Source organism: Abramis brama (assembly GCF_963993115.1).
Source record: "Abramis brama genome assembly, chromosome: 2".
Classification (NCBI taxonomy): Eukaryota; Metazoa; Chordata; class Actinopteri; order Cypriniformes; family Leuciscidae; genus Abramis; species Abramis brama.
In genome coordinates, this window is record NC_139964.1 from 36,225,973 (window position 1) to 36,251,644 (window position 25,672).

Below are 25,672 nucleotides of genomic sequence, written 5' to 3' on the forward strand. Positions count from 1 at the left end.
TTTTTTTTTTTTTTTTTGTGACAAAATATACTTCAGATGTTTTTGGCCAAAACATTTTAAATACTTAGAAGATTTTTAAAGACCCTACCAATGTCAATGAGAAGGAACAGTAGATGGGCTGGTGCCAAATGTGTGCCCTTACATTTAGATTTTTTTTATTACAAAAAAAAAAAAAAAACTATATCATACAACAAACTCTTCTTTGAACACTGTAACCCAAATGGATCAGACAGAGTGATAAAATGAGGGAAGCTGGAACACAGAGCAGGGGAAAAGGGCTCTTGATAACAGTTTACTGTCATTATCAAACCATTTTTTTTTGACACCTCCAAGAAATGCAATAAGGAACATCTACACATGCTGCTTCCCCATTAGGACATCACTTCCTGTCCACCCAGCCTTCCCCCAAAACCATGTCCAACTTCAGACGATTCAGCCACCTTTTCACACCAGATCTCCTGCACAAAAAGCCAATATCCTTTTTAAGCTTTTATTTTTCATATAAATTACTCTTTAAAACAGGGGAAAGACGGGTTTGAGTGTGTTTCTCTTGCTTGGTTTGTTGACTATGGGATTTGCTCTCGCCATTGCATAAAGTTTGCATTCAGACATACTGTATTTCAAAATGGGATGCATGTTTGACTAGTTTTCAGTTAGAGAGTAGTCATCAGCAAGGTTAAAAAAGTAAAATGGGCATTTTATTCTCGTCTCTCCCTCCACACCCCTCCTCTTCTTCCTCCACTCCAAAACACAGTCACTGTCTGAGTCCTAACTGCAATTTCTGGGGGTGTAGAAGATCGCAGGAAGTTCCTCATAGAACCGCAATAGTCAATGGCAACCGTCTTGGGGTGTTCGACAGTGGCGGTGCCGCACCGCTTCCCATTCCTCCACCTCCTCCCTCAGTCCTTCACCCTCTTCGGATGTTCACATATCATTGGCCAGCTCCTCAGTTTCCGTGGAGACGTCTCCATTGACCGCAATCTTCATGTTTTCCTCATAGCCTGGAGGCATGAAGGCCAGCGTATAGGGGTAGATCTTATGACACTCCGCTCGGTATAACTCGGCCGTTTCTTTAGCCTCTCCAAGGCTGCCATCACGCAGGCTTTCCAAAACATCTGTACAGATCTGCAAGAAAATAAAGTAGTATGGCTATAATATAGGGTCTGTTTACACCTGGTCACTTCATGTGTTTTTACTGGTCGGATAGCTATCGGATTTGTTAAAACGGTTCCATTTACACTCGGCCACATAAATGGGTCTCCGCAAAACGGATATAAATCCGATTTTCAATTCCCTTGCTATATGCAAATTTAACGGAGTTCATGTCAACGGAAGCAACAGATACAAGTTGCATTTTATTTATCATCAGCTAATTTCAAGATCAAAGGCCGCAATAGGAGAGAATGCAGCATCAGCACTGGTTTAATCACACTACTTTTAATGAAGATGATTGTGTTTTGAGAGTCTGCGACTTACTTTCAGTTTCATTTGCGGCAGTTTGCACGTCAGCTTGCTGAAGAGAAACTCAGCTGCTCATCTGTCTTGCAGTAGAGCTGTCATATCTGGCTATAACATGCTCTCACATGTTTATTTTTTAACATTCTGGGAGTAAAATTTATGTGGTTTCATCAACCAGATGCATTTACACAGTCCATATACTAGTCCAGTTTCGTTTGGAATGAGTCTCAAACCAGCTCCTGAAGTGGTTTGAGGGATCGGATTTAAATCCGAAAGCGTTTCGGAGGGCATTTACACCTGGTCTGTTCACGATTGAAGAGATATCCGATCAGAGAAAATGCATGAAGTGACCAGGAGTAAAGAGGCCCACAGTAAAGGCTGGAATACTCGACACAACTTTTAAAATCTAAAGAGATTTTAAAACACTAAGCATCATACACTTAGTGACTATGTAAATGGTTACAGAGTAAAACTAAACGACTTAGCAGATTTTCAAGTAGTTCCGAACTAAAATGCATGCAGAAACATGCTGCTAGGAGATGCATGGCAAATGAAAACTATATTTAAAATTAGCTCAAAATATCAAACAAGTTACATATCCTCAGACTGGACGGAATCAAAGCTAATATGAACATGCAAATCAGGGAAAATATCTGTGCAAAAGTCATGTAGTGTATGTCAGCCAACTGTTTTCTTACAACTGCCTTGTTTTGCTGAATACATAAGCTTTAATAATTAAAAAAAAGCAGATAGCTAGTCAAATCAATATTGTGAAGAAATCGCTCTGAAATAAAAAGCTGTGCATGTTCTACAAGGGACAGTATGGATAAACTCTATCCTTTTAAAAAGTAGTTTTACAATATTTACCCAAATGTGTCCATTCTTGTCACTTGTTATACATTAACCAGCTAGTAAAATCCTCTTAAGGTCATGTAGTCTACTATGTACCTGAACACCTCTGTTGTTCAGTGATTCATCAAGTGCTATAGCCAGCTCCATTGCTTTCTTCTGTGTTGAAGGGTCTAAATAGAACATCATTTTGGCAGCTGTGAAGGAAGAAAACAGGTGAAAATGCATTATGGAAAAGTAGTCGTTTGAAAAAGAAAAAAAAAAACTGTGAATATAAAGTGTTGAGCATGTGCACCTGCTACTCGGTGAGGGATGGAACTGGAGTGCTTGGTGAGGAAGGCCTGGTTGAAGCTCTTGGCATTACTTTCCCCAAACAGCCTGGAGATTTCCTGCTTGAGCACCATGCAGACCGATTCTGCTAGGTCTTTACTTTCGGACACTGTTAGCCAATCAAAATGAACACATTACTGATCAAACTTAACACATGGAGGTGAATATGGTGTCAGAAGCAACAAATAAGTCAAAAGAGTGACCGATTGATTAAATGTAAAGAAAACAAGCACACTCTGGGTTCACTCACCTCCTTTAAAGAAGCGCACTAGACACTGGTGAAGCCAAGGGTGGTCCGGGTCTATTGCAAAGGCCCTCTTCACAGACTGCAGCATTAACAGGAACTTTTCTGAGGAAATTGATGACAAAGACCATTAAAATAATGCAACTATTAAATTCACAATGTAACAGAAGTAGCGACAGATCATTTATTTCACATTGTGATGTACATCCAAGTGAAATATAATTGGAAAAATAAAGGTAGTTGTTGATTGGATGGATGGAGGCAAATCTGAAAGCGAGCTTTCAGTCGATTGTAAGAAAGGTGTTAACCGGAGAAGTCCGGCATACGTTAAGTTTCACCAATTATATTTGAATAAAAAAAAAGAAACATATGCATGGTTAAATTGTTCACAAAAAGATCAATAACACGCATTTAGAAGGGGAATTTTCATTTCGTGCCGACTTAAATATTATGACTACTAGATTGTTCAAATGAAGATGAGACTGTGGTTCAGAGACGTAAAGCACATACCTTTCCTAAAGTAGATTTCAAAGGCCAGAAGGTGTGTGTCTATTTTATTCTTCACCAGGTTTTTCAAAGGTGTCAGAAACTTTACAGCTTCATCTAATGGGTTCTCCACCTGGGAAAACAAAATAACTCTTTCTGTAACAGCTCAAGCACAATAACAGCTTTTAACTTCCTTCAAACTTCCCCTTGGGTTCCTACAAAAGACATGAATTGTGTTTTTCTTTTCTCATCAGAATTCCCCACATTCACAAACATTTCTCTCAAACCAAACACACACCCTGGCCAGTTTCTCTGGTATGAGTTCCTCTTTAGGTCCGCCGATCTCTTCGTCATCATCCTCTTTTTTCTTCTTCTGGTTCTTTAACTGTTTCTCTTTCTCTGCATTCTTTTTTTCCTCCTCCAGCTGTGCCTTCTTCTGTGCTCTCCGTTGCTTATTCCTTAACTTTTTCAGTTCTTTGTCAGTCAGGTTCCCTGATTGACAAACCAGCAGCATTAAGCATACTTCCTTTTAAGAAAACACGTGAAAAATATTATCGCTGTCGGGAGGAAACCTTGCATGTCCAAAACCGCTTTTCAGGAAATGGAAAAAACACTATTTTTGTAAATAAACACTTGCCTGTTGTCAGTTAATATTGTGGTTTATATTTGGTCAGACACTTGCATGTGTCATTATATTATTAGCATTTTACCAAAATCAAGCTAAAATGGAGTTACAAGGCGTCTGACATACATGTTTTGTCCTTCATTAGAACGGTCGCATCTGAGGCAGTAAGTGAATCACATAAAAAAATGTGAATCAACTTACAGGTTATAAAGTTTATTGTAGCTATGTGGGTGCTCAGTTTCTGTCATCTGGCCAAAATCTCATGTTATTAAAGACAAAATGATATGCACAGGCTATTTAAGACAGTATTGCTATGACTTTACAACAAATGCTAGACTAAAACACTCTTCTCCGCTCATTAGCCTTCATATGCATAGTGTTTCCAGAGTAAAGAAAAAAAAAACGTACATAGGGGTGTGCGATATCACGATTTTCTCCACGATCCTCTTTTGAAGAAATATCGTAGTATCGTGTTACAGTGCATTCTATCAGTTGCAGTTCTGGCTCCTCAGTCTCAACATACTGTAAAACGCGACGTACTTCACATCACGTTAACGCAGAGGTAGAGTTACACTCATGGGACACTGCAATTCACAAAAGTTCACTATTTGCATGTGCTTTAAAGTCAGTTAAACATTTCATTCGCGGGCTGATACGCTGTTATAACATGCGCTTTTCTGAGCGTGTACACCTGAAGCGCACAGGCATTAAAAAGCCTGTCACACAGCGCCTGGTTACTGGACTAAGTTATTTTTCGAGTATTATTGAGCTAATACTGTCAAATACACACAAGGTGTACATAAACACAGTTGGTCATGTCTAAAGTGAAAGCAAACATTTGAGAAAATAAGATGCGTGTCATATGCGTTTATATTAGGTGCGGTCTTGAAGTGACAGTAGCCTATAGTAAACATGCTGCCGCTTGTACATTGAAGTTATCTTTTTAATATAACAAGCTCTTTTTAATATTTTTTGATGGTAAATATTAGGGGTGGAGCGGATCGAAGTTGATCCGTACGGACCAGGCCCCACGGTTCGGCACGCATGTGATTAGTGGATTAACTGCTAAATTTAACCATCATAGAGTGAAAGTTTATCATTTGGACGTGTTTTGTCTTGCCAATTTACACATTCAAACAATTTTAAACGCAGAAGAGAGAGAGAGAGAGAGAGAGAGAGAGAGAGAGAGAGAGAGAGAGAGAGAGAGAGAGAGAGAGAGAGAGAGAGAGAGAGAGAGAGAGAGAGAGAGAGAGAGAGAGAGAGAGAGAGAGAGAGAGACACACACGTTTCAGACAGCACGGCCAGCACTAAATGTTCTGACCGCGTTTGTGCAGGACATAGCTGTCACTCTGAGGACATTTCAGAGGTTACAGGGACTGATGGCAGCTGTACACAGGTTAAACCGTAATTTAAATGCGGCAAATTTTAATGGACAGTAAAAACAAAGGCAGAACACTGTAAAATCAGATATTATTTGATAGAACACCGGCACAGTAACTTCATATTGACTCACGGCTAAACAAAGGCAGAGTACCATAACTCAATATGAGCGTTCCAAAACAAAGCAAAAGGTTTTGCCTTCTGCCTTGGTTTTTGGAAGTTACTGTTAAGACAACCCTTTATTTTCTCCTAAAAACAACGACATTGACTCAAACTTATCCACATGATAAAGGAGGTCTTGAATGAGCCAAAAATATCAATAACTCATTTTCGACCAAAAACGAAGTTTCGGCCTTTGCACGGCAGTTAGACTTTGTAACTTTGTTATTTAGTATTCATCTCTGCTTGTAATTTGTGTATTTGTTCTTATTTTATTACTGACTGTTCACTTGTTTTTAATAATGTTTAAACTTTATCAGTTAGGCTAGAAGGTTTTGATGTAGTATCGAAGAACTTCAAGTGAGCTTTTAGTAATAAATGAAAAGCAAAGTTACCCCACCCCCCCTATATATATATATATATATATTTTTTTTTTTTTTTTCTTAATTATTTTTTTTGCTGACCCGAAAATATTATCCGATCCATGGCTCAAAAAACGTAAATGATCTGAACCGTGAATTTTGTGATCCGTTCCACCACTAGTAAATATTTGTAAAACCCAAAGACATATGTAAAGGGTGACCAATAGTATTAATTTATGAAAAAAAGGCAAAATATGGAGATACAAGGTTTCCACCCGACAGCAACGATATGCAGGGCTTGATTCAGTCATATTACCAGTTTCAGCCTGTAGCTCCTTGCTGTCATCCGTTAGCGGGTTGTCGTGCAGGTTGAGGTAGATTTGGATGGCGGTGTGTGAGGCTTTAAAATAGAATGGGTGCATACGTAACACGTCCTCCAGTTTAAGCAGGTCCACGTAGGAACGCAGCGTCATCTTCCGCATGCAGTATGTATGGAAGTCAAATTGATCATCGGTTATCTCTACAAAGTGCTGTAAGGAACGAATGTGAGCAAAAAAATGAGGTAAACAATCAGATGAGGAGGTAAAATCAGCACACAAAAATCATCATATAAATAAAGCAGAAAAAAAACGAACCCTTTCAATCTCATGGCATTTTTTGAGTGCTTCTCCACATTTCTTCATAGATTTATAGGCCAGAGCACATTCAGTCTGGAACCACATACACTGCATCTCATTCAGATTCTCTACTGCAGACGCTCCCTCCTAAGACACACAAAACAGATACAAACATAATCACCAGAGAGAAGCCTGCTTGTGTACACAAATGAGCACGAGCGCACACTCCTCTTACCCTTGTGAATTTGGCGCACATTTCCTCAGCTTCTTTGACCAGACCTGCTTTAAGCAGGTACTTGGCGCATTTGGAGTTGATAAAACGGTCTGCTGTGTCCAGGGCCTGAGCTTCATCCATCCAGCGAGCTGCTTCCCGGATGTTCCCAGCATGCTGAGAGAGGGAAATACAAAAGACACACGATGGAGCTGGGATATCTGACAATCAAATCGCTGAACCCACCTAATTATTCTCATGTTCAATTGATTAGTTGCACCTTTCAATGAGAGAATGAAGCTCGCATCAATTAGCATACTGCAAATTGAATGAAAAGCATCTTCAAAATGGTAATGGTGTATGATGTGTTTTGTATCTTACCTTGTATATCTTGGCTTTAATGAGGAAGAGCTCTATCAGAGTAGGCGTGCTCTCAATGCCAGCGTTGATGTATTCGAGAGCCATGGTGTGCTGGCCGATCTGATCATAGTGCTGAGCCAGAAAATACTGCACCCAGAGTAACGTAGTGGGCGGCTCCTCTTTGCCATCATCTACATGTGACCAGCAAAAGAACCAATCAGATAAATGCTTATCCACCAATACACCAATCAGAAGGCTCACCACAGCATAAAAAGAATCATATACATTTCTAGCATTTAATTTCTCCATAATTTCCACTTGCTGGACGAGTTCGACATGCGCAGTACAGTTGCTTTTCTATACTCTACAAGACAACAGAGGGCAGCACTGAGTTGTGTCGTTTACAGGACATTTGCTCAGAAGGATAGAAGAAGCAGTGGATCCGCCATTGCATATACAGTTTAAAACAAGAACAAAAACGATGGAGAATGATATGCTGCTTTGTTTTCTTAAATCGCTCTTTCCGCACTCTTCTTCGACTACTGTCTGTACAATACATCACAACTGGGAACTGCCACCTAGTGGACTCTTCTGTGGTCTCAACAAAAATTGGGCTGCATGCGGACAGTGTGCACAGACATCCACAGACTCTCCTGATGACGAAAATTAGTATACTTTGGAAAAAGTATACTTTGGGCTTAAAGGGATATGTCATTATGTGACAGGAAGCCCGCGCTCAGGACCATTTGCCGAGGCTTTAGATTACAGGTAATAATGCTGTAAATAACGTTCAGTTTCTTGCACAAACCGATTGTTTCGCTTCATAAGACCTCAATGTATCGTCAGGAGCCACGGGTATTATTTTGTTCTGCCTGTATGTTTTTTGACTCAAGTAAATTAACAGCAAATTTTCATTTTTGGGTGAACCATCACTTTTTATCCACTTTTTTCACATAGCTGTGGGTATTCACATAACAATTGCTTTAACACCATTTTGATATGGCAAGTTTTTGTGTTCTGAAATATTGTTCTGACTTTTTAAAAGATCAAGCAAAATTTGACTTCTCATGATATGATCCCTTATAATCCAAATAATTTAATCATGAAATGAAATAAAAAGTAAATATAAGAAATAAAGAAAAAAATCATACCATCTGGGCTGAACATTCGACAGCTCCGTAATGACGTTTCAAAACCAACAACTAATTCTTCAATTATTGACACCTGCAATTAAAATAACGTGTGAAAAACCCATCTGGACGTAAACACTAGTATGAATGTTCTGTACGTGTAGTGTGTTTCCTCACCTTCTCTTTGTCCTGATAGAGAGATCTGAGTGTGGTGTAGACTGGAGGACAGCCTTTACTGAAGTTCATTCTTAAATATCTATCCAAACACTCTCGAAACTTGTCCCCTGAACAATACACAAGCATTTTATTCAACAAATCCACAATTACGGTAGAAGCTGATGTATTAGACTAGAAGAAGAGCTGCTTACCAGACAGAAAGCTGAGCGGTAATCTGCGAGGTACGAGACCTTTAGGGTATTTCTCCCAGGCCTCCTCATAGATCTTTAGCTTCTCTTCTGCATTCACTGAAAAACACCAGAAATGCTGTGTTTTGTTAAACTGTTACTCATGTGCATGCATATTGTTATAAGATGTAAGATAAAAACAATGCTGGCGAATCAGCTTGCGTGTGTGTACCAGGCTTGAGGGATTTCTCCAGGCCATGGTAATAAGACCAATTTTCAGGATTTCTCTCCTGCAGTCGTCTGTATACATCTGCCGCCTCCTCGAACCGTTCCAGACTCAACAGAAGCTCCCCTACACATCCACAACACAAACAGAAGGAATGAAACGAGAGATAATTTTCCATAGGGCACCACAAACAGGAAGTCAATCTGCTAGACAAGCCAAATGTGAAAAGGAAAAACTGCATAATGGACAAAATATCATAAAATGCAGAAGATAAAACAGGAAACAAAGGAAAAACGTGGAAGATGGGGAAGAAAGTGGTGATGTACCTTTGGTTTCCTCCACGGCCAGTTTATCACAGATCTGTTTCTCGTAGGTGGTGAGATGCTCCAGAGCTTCTCTAAAGAGTCCCGCCTCCCTCAGGACCTGATTCTGATACAGCAGCAGTTCACTGTACTCGTAATCCACTTTATCAGGGGACGTCTGAGAAAGAAGAAAAGAAAAAAACATTCACAAACACCTTAAAAATACACAGACAAATTATCTGTTGCATTAACTAATCCCTCTAAAATAATATAAAACATTTAGGAATTATTTATTTAGCCTGCCAACTTGTAGTTTCCTGTTGGGCTAGAAACCAATGAGAGGAAGTAAGCGTCTTATCTTGGAAGCCACAATGATCGTATGCTATTGTGTTGCCTGTTGACCTGTAGTGGCAGGTTGAAGTTTTCACAATACATCTGCCCCTGTTCTTTCAAATCTATTCCAAGTTAATAGGGATGTGAAAAGTAGAGGTACTTTGGTACGCATGTTGATACTATACTATATACTTTTTCTTTTTTTTTTTAAAAAAGGTCTTTGTCTCACTGACAGGCACCAGTTTTTGAACATTCATATGCATGCATGCTCTGAGAAGACCGTGAATGTTTTGATACAATGCAGATGTTTGCATAAATCTTCCTCTACTTTCCAATCCAATTTCCACTGTCTCATATGACAAACAAAATAAAAGAAGGAAAAAAAATATATTAGTCAAACAACAATATGATGAAAAAAAAAAAAAAAACTTGAAAATTTGTGTTTTATTGACTGGCTCTGTACTTGAAAAACTCCTATTTTGTTAATTGAAATGATATAAATTAACATAAAATAAAAAAATAATTGGATGAAAAACTTAAATTACAGTTACTAACCAAAGCCAAATTTCAAATGTCCTTTTACGCTAAAGTTGAAGCACTAAAACTACAGAAAAAAAAAAAAAAATAGAAATAAAAAAAACTAATAAAAATTACAAAACGACAACAAATGTTTAATTAAAACAAACTAAAATGAAAACTGAAAATATAAATCATTGAGATACTATTATATTTATTGAGATACTATTATATTGTCATTGAGATACTGTTATATTTTATTATTCTTTTTTTATTCTTAGTATATCAAGTTAAAGAATGTACTAAATAAAAAAGGGGAAATGCCTTAAGTTTAGTTTAAGTTTTTTAATATTTTAAATATTTTATATTTTATTTCAATTTATGTTTATTTTTATATACAACAATGTTTTTATGGTTTTAATAACCTTGATACAAGCACATCATAAAACAAAAACAAAAAAAAAACCACTTATACTAGGGGTGATCCCGAACAGTCGAAGATTCGATGCTTTGATAGGAGGAGCCCGATTCGACTACCAATCTCACGGTCGAATCTTCGTAGAGGTGCTATTAAACGAGGATCATGCCATTTTGGCTATATGAGGGTGCTCAACGTATGATTTCATATAGAACTACCGTTTTTCTTTCAATACGTTAATATACAGCCCATTATGATAATGCTGTCAATAAAAATGTGCAAAGAATTTAATGTATGTACACAGTAGGCTACACACCTTATTAAAGGGATGGTTCAGAGTAATTTCAACCTAAGGTCCTTTGCACCATGACCCCGAGCCAAACACGCCCCAGAAGCTTTTTTTTCCCTTGGTCGAACATTATTAAAGTTAGAGTTTATTTAGAGATATAGTGCAAGCGCTAATGGATCCAAGGTTGTTTTCAATTACCCCCACTTATAATGCCCAGAATGGTACCAAACTTCTACAGTAGTACAAATATGTTCTGTACTCATAAAACGAGGCATTGGAAAGTTTGTAAGTACATCAGGAGTTTATTTAAATAACACTTGCCTGATGGCTTATGCTACCGCTAACCAGGACGTCGAGGTCACTTCCGTGATTTGTGAAAAGCCAGTAAAAGTCCTATTTTTAACATAATAGTTTTAGGACATTAAGCCGTTAAACGTTTTTCACGTTAAGCGTTTTAGAATGTATTTTATCCATGCACACAATTTGAAAAGACTCAAACGGACACAGACAGAGTGAAAGACTGGAATTTTTTCTCGATCAGTTAGGGTACAAGTTATTTCAAAACATTTCAGCCGTTTCTAATTTGATTTTTGGATGCTGTGAACATGTTTAGCTAAAAAGACTGCCACTTCGTTATTTTGATAATTTCTTTATTTTTATTTTATTAATTGATCACTCAGGGTTATCTAATTTAACTATGCTTGTGTTTTGAATATGTTCCTTTGCACTTTAGGCATTTTGCACACATTTGTTCTGCATCTTGTGACTTAATTCTGACTTATTTCGTTTTGTATTTTTATTTATTAGAAATATATATTGTGTTCTTTAATTCTGTAAATTAATTGTTGATTATTTTTCAGTGCATCGATGTTGCGCTGTAGGCCTAGAGCATGCTCGCACAGGCAATTTAGCCGATTTCATTTGATTTGCATGTGAAATGCAAATCCTATCTACAGGGTGGCCTTTCTGGAGTTACTTATGTTATTTCTTAGTTTTCTTGATCCAAAATGTTTTTATACATTTTCTTCTATATCTTTGTGTGATGTTCTGTACATCACGGCTTTAAAATGTTAAAGCCCCGCCCCCCTCCCCAACCCCACACACGATTCGACTATAGAGCTGGTAAGTCCCGCCCCTTCCGCTAATCCCACTGGACCTCTAGGTTGAAAAATGGTCAATGCAAGTGAATGTGAGAAAATAATTATTTTCTGGTCTCGTTTGAATTTTGCCATGAATGTGAACATATGTTGTCTGTGAATTTTTAATATAATTTTTCGTGTGAAGAATGCTACAATTTAGCGGGTCGAAGTTTGATACGGTTAGACTTTGTGTGAGAGCACTTTGTGGACTACAACTCTTCTCTGCATCAGACGGGAATCTGAAGAAAGAACAGCCCATTTGGTTTGAATGGTGACATTTGGGTACAAAACACACAGGCATCTCGATCTGTCTCCATAGATTATCGCAGCATTAGCACTGTGATTTGACAAGTGGAGGGAAAATGTGTTATGGGGTGACGTCACATAGGCGACATGTAGTCTTTCTCGTTATGTCTTTTCCACAACTGCTAGCCAAAGAATCATACAATATACTGTCAAACTCGTAACATGAAAAATTATTAAAAAAATTCACAGACAACATATGTTCACATTCATGGCACAATTCAAACGGGACCAGAAAATAATTATTTTCTCACATTCACTTGCATTGACCATTTTTCAACCTAGAGGTCCACTTGGGGTTTTACGGATGGGTGGGACTTACCAGCTCTATTAGTCGATTATAGGCAAGACTTGACGATTCAGATTCGACTATGAAAATCCTTAGTCGGGGACACCCCTACTACATACCATTATTTTAATTTTTCAAATATTTTTTTTTAATAACATTTCACAATCCATGTCGTTTTAAAGCATATTGATACATTACTATGTTCATTAGTATACTAGCATTTTGGTATTGTGACCCTACACGATAAAAAATGCTGCATCTGCCCGTCATGTCTGTATCTACCTGTTGTGTTTTTCTAAACTCCTCAATGATTTTGGCGGCCATCTCGTAGTCCTCTAAGAGGTGATACGCAATGGCGTAACCAATCCATGACGCTCGCTGGGCTGGCCGCAACTGCAGCAGCTGATACCGGGTCTCCTATAAGAGAGTCAAAACAGTGTTAGGTTTTAAAAAGCTTAAAGGGTTTAAGCTCTTGCTGAATGGAGAGGAGAAATTGGATCTTTCAAAACAATGTAACAAAGTACCATCTAAAACTACTGAAAGCAACAGTGGAGCAATATTGCACAAAGCCCAAATCTGAGGCTTTCATTTCAGTGGTAAAAGCAGGTATCAGAGTAGCCTGTGGCTACGAAACATTACACAACCACTTTATCATACCGCAGAAAACAAAAACAAAAAGACACAAGAGAAGAGCAGAGAGAAACAGGCTGAAGAGACAGGAAATGGACATTGCTGAGTCATGGCCGCTGTATTTAGCCCAACACACACACATGCATGCATCTTTTGTGTTTCACCTCAACATTGTGCACACATACGGGGCTTTTAATTAATTACATTAAAGAGCATATTTTCCTTTAAGATAATATTTCAGTGCATATTCTACAATAAATGAAATGCACACTACTGTTCAAAGGTTTGGGGTCATTAAGATTTTTAAATGTTTTTGAAAGAAGTCTCTTATGCTCAACAACGCTGGATTTATTTGATCAAATTATGGCAAAAACTAAAAAAATAATATATTGTGAAATATTATTACAATTTAAAGTAACTCTTGACAGTGATGGCAAAGCTAAAGTTACACCATTTACTGGCAAAGTAAATGTATTTATTTATGATTTAACATCAGCAGCAACGGCTATATTCATGTTAAACAACAGTATTTCAATTTTTATAAATAATTATGATTACAATATCACGTCAATATATTGTTTACAATAATTTAACAATTTTGTCTTAAAAACAATCAATATACACCAGTAAAAACAATAGAATCTTTCAATTTAATATATAATAGAAATTCTAAAATTCTTCCAGGAGAAACTTTTTAAAAAACGTCAATTAATACATTTTCTGAATAAAAACGTTGTCTAATATCACTTAAAAATGGACATTCTATTAAAATGCGTTTTACACTCAAATTATTACACAAAATCACAAACAGGTTTATCTTCCCCTTTGTATATACAACCTGGTCATATCTATTTTCATAACAATAATAATAAACTCCTTGATTTAGTACTGGATTCACTTCATATAGTTTCCTTGCTGAATAAAAGTCATTTCAAAGTTCATTTCTTTCTTTTTTTAAATCATAATGACCACAAACTTTTGAACAGTACTGTAAATGAACACACATCCTCACCCTGTAACCCTCCAGGTCTCTCATCTGGATCTGCAGCAGGGAGAGATCTCGAAGGATCTGCAAGTTGTCTTTGTCCCATTTCAGAGCGTTTCTGTAGCACTTAATAGCCTCATCGTACTTCTTGTCAGACCTCTGGAGCAGACCGTACACGTGCCAGCCTGAAAATGTCACATTAAGGAAAGCAACTAGTTTTCTAAGAGAAACAAGACTAGAGAGCTGATGACAGTCAGTGCTGTGCCCAGAATGATCACTAAAATTCACAAAGCCCAAGACAAAATATTTGCCCCCCCCCCCGGACACAATGAGTCGGCTATACCGGGGATAACAAAAATGATCCGCAAATATAACAAACCCCTTGCAAGAGCTATTAAGATGTCTATATGTTTTCATTTATTTTGTGGGTGGTAAGAAGGTAAAGAGATAATAGGCAAAAAAGTTATATGGACAAGTTGCAAAATAATGGCTTTTACTGTATATTTTCAACAAGGCCATTCCACATTAATAAAATTGGTAGTATTAAGCTGACAGTGTCTTTTGTCTATCCACTATCAAACATTTTCAATTCAATTTTGGTAAACGTGTGGTAACTGTATCTCATGTAGAAACAACCAATAAAAAAATAAAAAGTTATTATTATATTCCAAAATGTATTTTCTTTCTCCTGTAACACATGAACCTCTAGAATGTGAAGCATTTGACCGGCAACGAGGAAACACCACACTATGTGTTTGGCCTCCAAACAGTTCATGGTGTAACTGCACATCATTGTCAGACACAGGGCAGGAATTTTGGCTGTGCTCCATCCCCCCCCCCCACCCCCCCCACCCCCCCCACCCCCCACCCCCCACCGGCGACGACAGGCTTCAAATTGAGACAAATACTGGAGTGTTAATTCTGCTGCTGTGAACATGAGGAAACAAACTCATTCCATCTGCTCCAACACATGGACCATTACCATACTCCACTCTGCATGCTGGAGGTTGACGCATATAGATGTCACACTGAAGTCTTTTAAACGTGTGTTTTGGTTCAAGGATACAGACGTGGCTCTTCAGGTCATTTCGGAGACCTCTGCGGACAAGTTCGTAGGCTTCTTCTTTCTTTCCCAGGCAGTTCAGGGTCAGGCCTTTCATCGCCAGTGTCTCTGCAAAGATCATAACCTTTAACTTTTCACTAATTAAGCCCTAGTAAACTTACATGGGATTGGTAAACAAATGTCTCAGCTGCAGTCTAAATCTATATAGATATGTATGTTTTAATGCAGTAATAATGAGCCAGAGTGATATGTGGCTATTTTGAGATTATTAATAACAGTGCCCGATTGGTCATTCTGCCCAGTCACTAAATATACCGTTTTGTCAATACATATGGACATGTTTGAGTTAATATTGTTCAGAATATGCTCATTTCAATTAGATTTGTGTCCAAAGCCGCGTTTCCACCGCAGGAACTTTCCCCAGGAACTAGGAACTTTGGGCTGGTACTCGATACGTTTACACCGCAGGAACCAGGGTCTAAATGAAGTTCCGGGTAAATATTTCCCCCTCCGATAGTCCCTGCTCACGAGGTAGTACTTTTTCAAAGTTCAGGAACTTTCAGGGGTGGGACTTGTGCGCTGCACAAGCTGATTGGTTGTGTTCACGCCGCATTTTGGTTGGATGACTCCACGCAGCATTTTGTTTATTTTTAACCTCCCTTTTTAAAAAAATCTATTGCGGTTCGTGTCGTGGCTTCATGCAGTAAGAGTTGTCTGTCTGCAAATATGGAATTTAATTAAAAAAACTGGTGGACTGGCGACGAGTTTCAGGCTTTATTAAGGGTATTTGTGGAAGAGGAAACTTTCTGCGCGTTCGTCCCAGCCATCTCACGGTCAAATGTCCGCAATAGCTGATAACATACAAATTTTATATCTAACGTTAGCATTACGAGCTTACTGAACACGCTTTATCAGTGCTCGTCTCTTTTCTGCCACAGCTTTTATTATTAAGTCATTATGTTTACACATTGTCATCTATTGCAAGGCACTCCAAACCATGTTACAAATTTACTATAACAGGATTGAAATAGTGCTTTGAGGTTAGTAACAAACAACTATTTACAAGACTGTCACTATTTATGATTGATAGACGGGGTTCAGGCTTTTTTTAAGCGTATTTGCGAAAGAGGACATTTTTGCGCGTTCGTCCCAGGCTCACAATAACTGATAACATACGTCGCATACGAGTTTTCTGAACACGCTTTAGTATCAGTGCTCGTCTATTTTGTTTTGTTAATTACCTTGTTAGTAAACCAATACATAACTGCAGCACAGTTTGAATCTCCTCCATACTTATTATAAATGTGGCGCTCAAAACTGATTACTGTCCGTCGCAGACTGGTAGGAGCAGTTGCGCGCAGTTTACCTTCCCGGTACTTTAGACCGCGGTGTAAACGCAGAAAGCAACCGGTCTGGGGCAAAAAAAGTTCCTGGGAAAAAAGTTCCTGGGACAAATTGTTCCGGGTAATTTCGGTGGAAACGCGGCTCATGTTATTCACATTAAACTGTATAAGCTAAATATGGTTCTTACCTCCATGTTCTGAGAACTTGGGATTGGAGAGAATCTGTTTGCAGAATTTCAGTCCATTTCTGTACTGCTTGTGTTCATAACATCGCTGATGACATAAGGAGAAAAAAAATATATATTAATGCAAAAAATATAAACTCATTCAGTCCTCTTCAGTTGAAGAAAACACAGTTTTTCCCCGCAGATGATTTTCATGATCTTTATTATTAGAGATTGACCGATACTGACTTTGTAGAACTGATAGCCTACATATTATTTGCATGTTTTTGTGCCCGATAACCGGTATACAGAAATTATATATTATTTCTGTTTTTGATAGTTATAACAGCACTGAACTGAACAAAACAGTTTTAACACTTTTTCCTATACTGTAATTTCACTTCCTCCTTCCATACATACCAAAAATACTTCTACATCAATAAATAAAGGGGTCTGAAAGAGTGCAAACAATAAAAATAAATTGCGCTGTCGCTTAAGTGTCTCTTTTAAATAAAAGCTTTGATCAGGTAAACAAACATGTAACATAAACATGTAAAAATAATTCTAACAAATTAAAATAAAAACATTCTAAACAGCATTGCTACTTTAGTGCAGCTTAATACTCCGTTACAATTTTTAGTTTAACTCTGGGTTCTCCTAAATAAACTGCCAGTGCAGAGCTTTGGCAGTACTATCTGTATCTCCTCTTATGGTTAGTGCTTTCTAAAGACAACCCATAGCTGGCTAACCTTGCGTGAGGGTGCGCTTGATAAACGCACATGCTTACGCTGTCCCCTGCAAACACTGTAAATGATGGTAATTTACTTTGAGTAGTTCTATTTGGAGCAGCTTCTGTTTCCTCTATTGCACAGGCCTCTGCTCAGCTAATAGGTGGTGAGATCACTAACATCACCTCATTCTGTCAGCAAATCTGGAATCAGCTCTTCGACATTCAATACAGGACTACTGACTACTGGCATGGTTTCAAATCAATTCAGAGCATCCTATATACAACAGCCTTTCAAAATTAAAAATAGAGGCTTGAAAGCTATTAAAAGGGCAGTCCCAGTAGATTTTAACAACACGATATGGACTTGAGTTGCTAATTACTTTGTGCAAGTACAATAGAACAATAAATTCAAAATGTTAAAGTACACCACCTACTCTATTTTCCCATGAAACTGCAAACGATTTAGTTTCTCTTCACAAGTGAAGTTTGTATTTAAAGCTTGTATTATATGGACTATTATAAAGTTGCAAATCATGATGCATAACACATCAGACATTGATTTTGAAAAAAAAAAATCAGCAGTAAGCCAAAAAGGAGATTTCAGAAGCAAAGCAAGTTGCCATATTTGGATGAAAAACAAACTTTTTTCTTTGGAACAATTTGCACAGATTAATCTTTCAGAATAAGAGAGTTTCTGAAACTGGCGGCACCGCCCCCCACCGTCGTTTAGATTTTTTTTAATAGTAATAAAAATCATTTAGTTTAGTTAGAGAACACACTACAGTTAAAAACTGAACGTGTCTGCTCAATGCAACGTGAGTCGAACAAGAAACGCAGCACAGATCAGCAGCAGGAGTCTTTCGTCATTTCGTTTATCATTTCGTTTTCGTTTATGTATGTATGCTGTTTTTATTTTTTTCTTTGATCACCAAAATTACATATTTAAATGTGACATGTTTTCCTTGTGAAAAATGTATTCATGGCTTAAAATAGATTGAATGTAACTTTACACCCTTGCTCTATTTAGTATGCGCCAAGCCGCAACCTTCTGCGGCCAGTTGCATAAACATAGCCATAATGTTAAGACAGTGTCTTAAGTTCTAGTATGACCTACTAGCAGTTAGTCAGGGGCAGTCAGTCTTAGTTTTCGGTATCAAAGTAGGCTTATCTACGTTTTTATGTAACGATTTAAAAAAGCTATGAAGCGTCTTAAAGAAAATAAATTGATGTCTAACTTGTAAGAGTAGTCTTAGAGGTTTATGCAACTGGCCCCTGGCCTCTCTCTTGAATCCAACACAGAAGTGACTTAAACTGCAATTCATAGACTGGCCACTAGAGACAGACTCCAAAAGAGAGTCAATCCCATAGACCCAATATGTTAAAATGCTTAACTTTACAGCAGAAAAAAAATATGTTTACAGCCTGGTGCAAAAAGTGGTTTTGGTCTATATAGGTAATTTTGCCCTTCATGACAACTGTGAGGGGGTGACTTTTTTTTTTATAACTCCATCTGTTTAAATTTTATTAAGCCTTAAAGTTCTGCATAATTAAGGGTGTGGCCACTTGAGCGACAGGTGGATTGCCGCTGCTGTCACAACCAGCCGTTTGTCTGCTGTCTGTTTCTCCGTCACGTCACCTCAGCTAATCCCGCCTCTTTGCCCATTTTCGGTTACCCGGGAGTGACCCGCTGGCAAGATGGCGACGGCCGGTGTGGTGAAGTATTCGGTCACTCTGAAGTGATGGGTCCGGGCTGAGGACCCAAGCAATCCGATTGGTTCAAAGCACGTTTTATGGGTAATCGCTTTAGTGCCTGGTTACAAATCATACAAAATCACTTTATTATAGAAGACGTTTGTACTACGTTATAACGAGTCATTAATGTATTTAATGTATTTTAAATTATACGTTTCATATACTAGTATTTAACCGAAGCTATAGATTGTGAAATTAAACATTTCTCGTTGTTAGTGTGTTTTTTAGTTAGCTTAGATAGTAGCATAGCATACAGCTAACGTTATCCGATGATCGTGCTATGAGCTTTACCTGATATTACTGCACTGATACTGCCTTACCGTATCGCGAGAACAGATTTAGATCAGGCATACTAATGGCATACTAATTGGGTCCTCAGCCCGGACCCATCACTTCAGAGTGACGGATACTTCACCACACCGGCTCCGCCCACTTTGGGTTACAAAAATGCTCTTCAGAAACCTACGGGTGACGTCACAGACACTACGTCCATTTTTTTGTTTTGTTTTTTACAATCCATGGTATGTGCAGAACCATGAATATGCAAATGACCCCCACCTCCACTCACTCATACAGGCTCGTTTTCATGTCGATGTATCGAATGGTCATGCGTTTTATGTATTGCTCTCAGGTAATTAATATGATTAGCCTTTTGCTTGACTACGTTATCAAACAGCTAATAATGTGTTGCTAATGTTACACAAACCACGTTCCCGTTCGTCATCTCAGTCTGCCTTCTAAAAATCAGTATCCTTAGAAATGCTTTGAACAACTTGGAACGTCAGTGGAGAAAGGCATATAGTTCATCATAACATCGGAATATACATCATATACATAATTCACCTGCTATATTGCTAAATGTACATGATTTTTCATATCAACAGAAAAATATACCGGGATAACCTGGCTTCTCTTAAGACTCCACTGCTTTGCAGCAGTTAATGATATGCTAAAGCCCGCCCGCACGTTGACATTTTTGGTTACAAGGTACTTTGTGACGCAAGAAACACCAGCGATTTCAAAGCGTCTTTTTTTCACTGCGGTTTTAAGGACAAAATACTCAGCAATGTTGACTTGTGAATTTGCACATGGTCTGACTTAAAGCATATTCAAAACACCACATAGACATATAAATAACATAAAAAAAATGAATAAAGCCATCTTATTAGTTTTCATTAAGAATAATAAATGAATGAACCCACCATTCAAGCAATTGCCACCCCTGAATTGCCGCCAATTCGGTTATTCATAAGCAATTTAAAAGAGAGGTGGAAGAGAGGAAAAAACATAGGCCTATATCTATCGGCTTACAAATATAAAGATTTATGAAGAATTTGGCCGATGCCGATAACAGATAAATCTTTATATTTGAAAGCTGATAACAGATATATTGGTCGATTCATGTAAATCCAAATTTTAATATAAATTGAGAGTATTTGAGAATATTTAAATATGCATTTTATTATTGTAATATGAATATAAAATTGAATAAAAACAAGTAAAATTGGTGTCGGACTGTCGATTATTAAAAAAAAGCAATATTGGTTGGGGTGTGACGATACACTTAGCTCACGAGACGATACACAATATTGGGTTTACGAGAACGAGACAATATTTTAACACTTAAGAAAATTTTTAATGGCAAAACAAAATATTTTTGTAATATTTTATAATATTAAAGATTTTATTTTGACTGAAAGTCACAAAAAGCAAAACAATGTGTTAATAAAAACAGACCTAAGTGAACAATAGCCTTTAAAATGACTCAAAATACATAACAATGAGGCAAAAAGCAAATATGGTTTTATTGAACAACACTTAAAATACATAAAGTAATACACTATATATACACAATAATCAACTTCTGTATAATAAGTTAATAACAAATGCCTACAGAGGGTGCCAAAGGCACTTTACAGCATGATCAAATCCGTGTTTAATATTGGCCTAACAGCGCTTAATACAAATGTCCACTTAATCTTTAATATTTGGCCACTTCTTTACGATAGAAATGCTACAGCCACTGTGATTTCTTGAACAAGAGGACATCAAAACACGCAAACTCAGAGCCTATGTTTATAAACGATTACATTACAAATCTGATTCAATTACGCACGTTGCGTTCCCAGATGAAAGTTATAAGCAACCCAAACTCACAGCACATGCAGAGATGGAGTTGTTGAGACGTGTAAATGATAATATATTTGAATCGCAGCGTTTGTGATTACACAATATCACTGTTTTATTATATTGTATGTACAGCCTTAGATAACGGTCTAATAATACTTTGAGTATGAATTATCATATGCAGTAAAAGACACAAACTCAACTCCGAGATCTCGTCACACCCCTAATATAGGTGGATCTCTAATATTTATTTCAAAAAGTTAATCATTTTAGCACTTCAACTTTAACTTGTTAAATTTAATTTAGTTACCAAGGCAACATTTCTAATTTGTGTTTGCATTTTGTGTTTAGGTTCAGCTTTATTTAAATTATAATTAAATTGATTTAGATTTAGTTATTATTTAGTTACGATTCTTATGTGGCTGGCAATATTAATTGTACATTTCATAATCTTACTATTGCAGATGCGTTTACTCGCTGACCGGTCTCGGTCACGTGAACACTAAACAGTGCTGAGAGATCCAGTGAAGAACTGAAGCTTGGATTCAATGAACAACTTAAATGTCTCAGTGATTTAAACCAGTTTAAAGCCAGATGAGTCAGCGCTGACAAACAGTAGAAACACTGCACGTAACGATACAGTCAGAATTTAAGGCTTTTCAATCTACAAATCACCATCATTTACCATGGATTTACTGTAGTAACACTAATAGCACCATGGTTTTGTGGCAGAAATGTGGGATATTCATATAGAATTTTATTATATTATTAATGTAGACAGGTAGGCTATTAAAGTCTCCCTGCAGTCAATAATTTTATCCCTTATAACTCATCTTTGATCTGATTTTTAAACGTTTTTATCCTGTGAAAAATGTTTTATTCATGCCTTAAAATAGCTTGAATGTAACTCTACACCCTTGCTTCATTTTGTATAGACCTCCACTCACTCACACCAGCTCAGAATACCCAATCCACTCGCTCAACCTTTTATCGTGAGATCCCACCCCCTATGGGCGGGTTGAAAACATGCAGAACTAGCTCCTACTACCGGCTGTAGTCTCTCGCCTCTGGCCAAAAAAGCCTCCGATGACGCAAAATGACAAATACAGAGATCTCTCGTCTCTGGGGGACATGAGGGAGGGAAGCACGGTAATTCGAAAATACTACCGGGTTTCTACTGATAAAAAGCTTAATGCTAATCGGTGAAGTATCCCTTTAATAATTTTTTTTTTTTTTAAACTCAGTCAGAATATTGAAATTTTAACATAAAACTGAGGTAGTTACAATTTTTACAGAGGTTACTGCTTTTTTTATGAAAAAAAACAACAAAAAAACAAACTTACATCTGCATCCCAACTCAAACTACTCTGAAATGTGCATTTCAAAGAGACAAAACATGTAATACTATTAATATTGCAACAGCCTGCACTGCAAACTGTGCTGAACATACACATGATTCATGTTCTGACAAAGGGTAGGCCTAGTTTAAAACCACAATTAACGGTCTGGTTTCTACAACTTTCACTTAGGAGCAAAACTCTTTAAACTTTTATTGTGATAATTATCAGTATCGACTGATATGAAAAATTTTATTGGGATGATTTTTTTTGGCTATATCGCTCAGCCCTAAATAGAACTGAGGGCCAAAATGTATAAATGTAAGTGAATAGAACACACAATCTAATGTGACTGTCCCTTTAATTCTCTGGCAGTAGAAAGCAAATCTGTGGCTCCACGTTCAGATGATGATCTCGAGTCCCTCAGACAGTCCTAACCGAGGGGTCAAGGTTTTGCTGCTTAGCATAGCCCCATTACTTGACTGTAAAAACAATCTTTTTACATTGACCATCAATGTGATTTGAGCACCCAACCACGAGCAAAGGTGGTAGAACGTCCAGGTGGGGTCTGTCCTCCTCGGGCTTCACCATCATCAAAAGTCTATCCTGTCTGCCAACATGGTAAGAGAGTTTCTCAGACTCCAAGCCAAACCAATACAACACTTCAAAGAGCAGCTGCCAGCGTAAAAGCTAGTTACACGCATGAGGTCGAAGAATACAGTCATGGGGGAAAAATAACTGATTGTCCTATAACGGTTTAAGATTCAATAATGCTTTAAAGTTGAAATAACTAACTAGTAGTCCAAGTTCTGGAAATTGTTCATTTCTAATTATTTTAGTAAATACTTTAGTAATTATAAATATAAATTAAATTTCAGAATTGTTATGCAGTACTTATCTTTAAATTAAATAGTGTGATATCTAATCATATCGGTCATCAAATTAATAAAAAAAATCCTTAACGTTCAGCCACTACCAAGTTCGGCTAAATCAGTCAGTGGATTCATGATGACAATGCGATCAATCATGATCGACAGAGCTCACATATAGTATTTTACAAGATAAAACGTTCACATGAAGAACTACTACTTCTGCAGTTTTGCATCGCAGATAGATAATTTAAGAATAATAGGCTTCACAAAATGCTCTTTAAAACATCAGCGCATCACATACCAGAGAGATAACCAAGTTTTAGTAGACTTGCCTTGTAATGATTACAGTTTAACATCTTCATGAAATAGTGTATATTATATTATATTATTATTAACTGTGTATATTATATCTAGACCAAGCCAAAAAAACAACAACACTAGAATCCTCACTATTGCATGAAGGAATAGTTAAAAAACCATTGCTTATTAGTTTTACCAAAATAGCAGTTTGAACGTCAATAGTTTTGGATACAAGTGAATACTAATGAAAAAGTTTGGTATGGACGCACTGAGAGTTTCAATTAAGGTTATGCATGCATGTAAGCCTATCATGCTGTCAGTTTTAATTCTCAAGCCATCTACTTTCCCCATATCAAATTAATGCCCACATCCAACTAATACATTTAAAGGTCTGCAGTACAAAAAAACATGCAAAGCCATTTAAATGAGTGTTATGAAACATGGATAAAACAGCCAAAATGCAGCTAACAGAAACACATTCATTCATCAAGAGGCCTGACTGCTAAAATCTAAGTTGAACCCATTACATATTAGCGGAGCACAAAGACTGCACGAGCTATGACAGTGAACTGGAGTTGCATAAACACGTCAAGTGTTTGTAGCTCTGAGTCTGAAGTTGAGCATCACTCAACTCTCAGGTTTTCCTTCAATGTCCAAACAACGGAAAAACACTGCAAACATGCTGAGCTCATCCCATCTTCTCAAACAGCTCTGCAAAGCTCGCAAAATCAAAACGTCATTTTCATAGAAATATCCTGAGGATCTTTAAAAGTGGTTTGCTGGATGAACAGGCCACGAGACTCACTTCAGCCACTGACACAGCCTCAAAGCAGAGCACTTGACTGCATAAGCGTAGTTATATTGCCATTTATGATCAAATAAATGAAGACTAAACTCCCCGTACGCTTTTATTCAACCAATGACAGCCTCTTTCCATCAGCATTGTGTCTGTATGTTAAGCTACATTAGCACACTGACAGCTAGCAGCTAACAGGCTAAAAGCTAACCTCCATTTGACAGAAAGAGACTCTTTTGATAGTTCATTTTCGCACGTAGTAAAAAATTAGCTTTAGCGCAGAATCACATTCATGACGGTTGCCCACAGGCTTTATTTGTCGGATGGATGTTTTTGTACTGGAGCATTAGCACTCACCAGGATCCTCTTGAACAGAGCGTTTTCTTTGGGAGGCAGAGTGACTGTCGGCATCCTTTACACTCTCTATATCAGCACATGTGAAATGAGTGCGGGTGTGTGAGAGGCAGCGTCTTCCCCGTTTTTTACCCCCTTGTTCTCTGAGTCCTCGCTCGGCTCGATTTAGTGCCCGTGTCAGACTTACTAACCCAGCCCTCACGTGGTGACAGAAAAGCCCCCTTTGAGCCCAAAATGGCCGATGCGGCGCTTCTCCTCCGGGTCAAGCTGCTTGACTGCCAGTCGCCTCACGGACAGCAGGGGGCGCATCATTTGTAGGTCAAACATTTTTTACTATGAATATCAACACAAACAATACAAACAATATCCAAATTTCTACATATTTCACAAGGAACTGTGCCATTATTTCTTATCATTGAAATGAAGGAAGAAGAAGATGAATGCCTTAAATTTCAGTAACTTAGAGGAATTTAAACTAGCAGATTACCCCTATTTATTTATTTATTTATTCTTCTATGACCTATTCTTTATTTTATTTGTCTTGTTTTAATATGATTGTCTGTTCTTGTTCTGTTCTGGTTCTTGCCATTTAATAATAAATTAATAAGTTAACAATAAGTTATTGCAAGTTAATAATAATGATAATAATAATAATCATAACTGACATTATATAATAACATAATTTTTTTGAAAGTATACTTGGTTTAATTATGTAAACAATAAATAAGAAAACTCGATAATAAAATGCTGCTAGATTATAATTTCTGCAATTTTATTTTTAAATCGTTTTCTTGTCGTTACCACACGACGTATATTCACATGAATATATTCACATCCAATAAATGTATA

The 25,672-nt window shown here is 37.4% G+C and overlaps 1 protein-coding gene across 1 annotated transcript; it reads right to left on the bottom strand.

Moving 5' to 3' along the window:
• Positions 1–110: 110 nt before the first annotated feature.
• Positions 111–25,071, bottom strand: naa15b (N-alpha-acetyltransferase 15, NatA auxiliary subunit b). The gene is made up of 20 exons (XM_084094155.1): positions 24,827–25,071; positions 16,580–16,664; positions 15,052–15,156; positions 14,013–14,170; positions 12,653–12,787; positions 9,108–9,261; positions 8,788–8,907; positions 8,580–8,675; positions 8,389–8,495; positions 8,233–8,305; positions 7,103–7,272; positions 6,746–6,898; positions 6,529–6,657; positions 6,210–6,423; positions 3,666–3,859; positions 3,392–3,500; positions 2,888–2,986; positions 2,603–2,746; positions 2,407–2,504; positions 111–1,125 (listed from the first exon to the last, which is right to left on the bottom strand). Exons 1-20 carry the CDS (start codon positions 24,878–24,880, stop codon positions 925–927), a joined length of 2,598 nt encoding a protein of 865 aa, XP_083950281.1. The 5' UTR covers positions 24,881–25,071; the 3' UTR covers positions 111–924.
• Positions 25,072–25,672: the final 601 nt, after the last annotated feature.

Bases quoted from the DNA above. Each gene is read 5' to 3' on its own strand.
- naa15b (XM_084094155.1), bottom strand. From the start codon at position 24,880: ATGCCGACAGTCACTCTGCCTCCCAAAGAAAACGCTCTGTTCAAGAGG. The intron at 8,496-8,579 runs GTAAGCAGCTCT...TGTATTGTTCAG, and splicing joins ACCGCTCAGCTTTCTGTCTG to GGGACAAGTTTCGAGAGTGT. The intron at 6,899-7,102 runs GTAAGATACAAA...TCCCTCTCTCAG, and splicing joins TTAAAGCCAAGATATACAAG to CATGCTGGGAACATCCGGGA.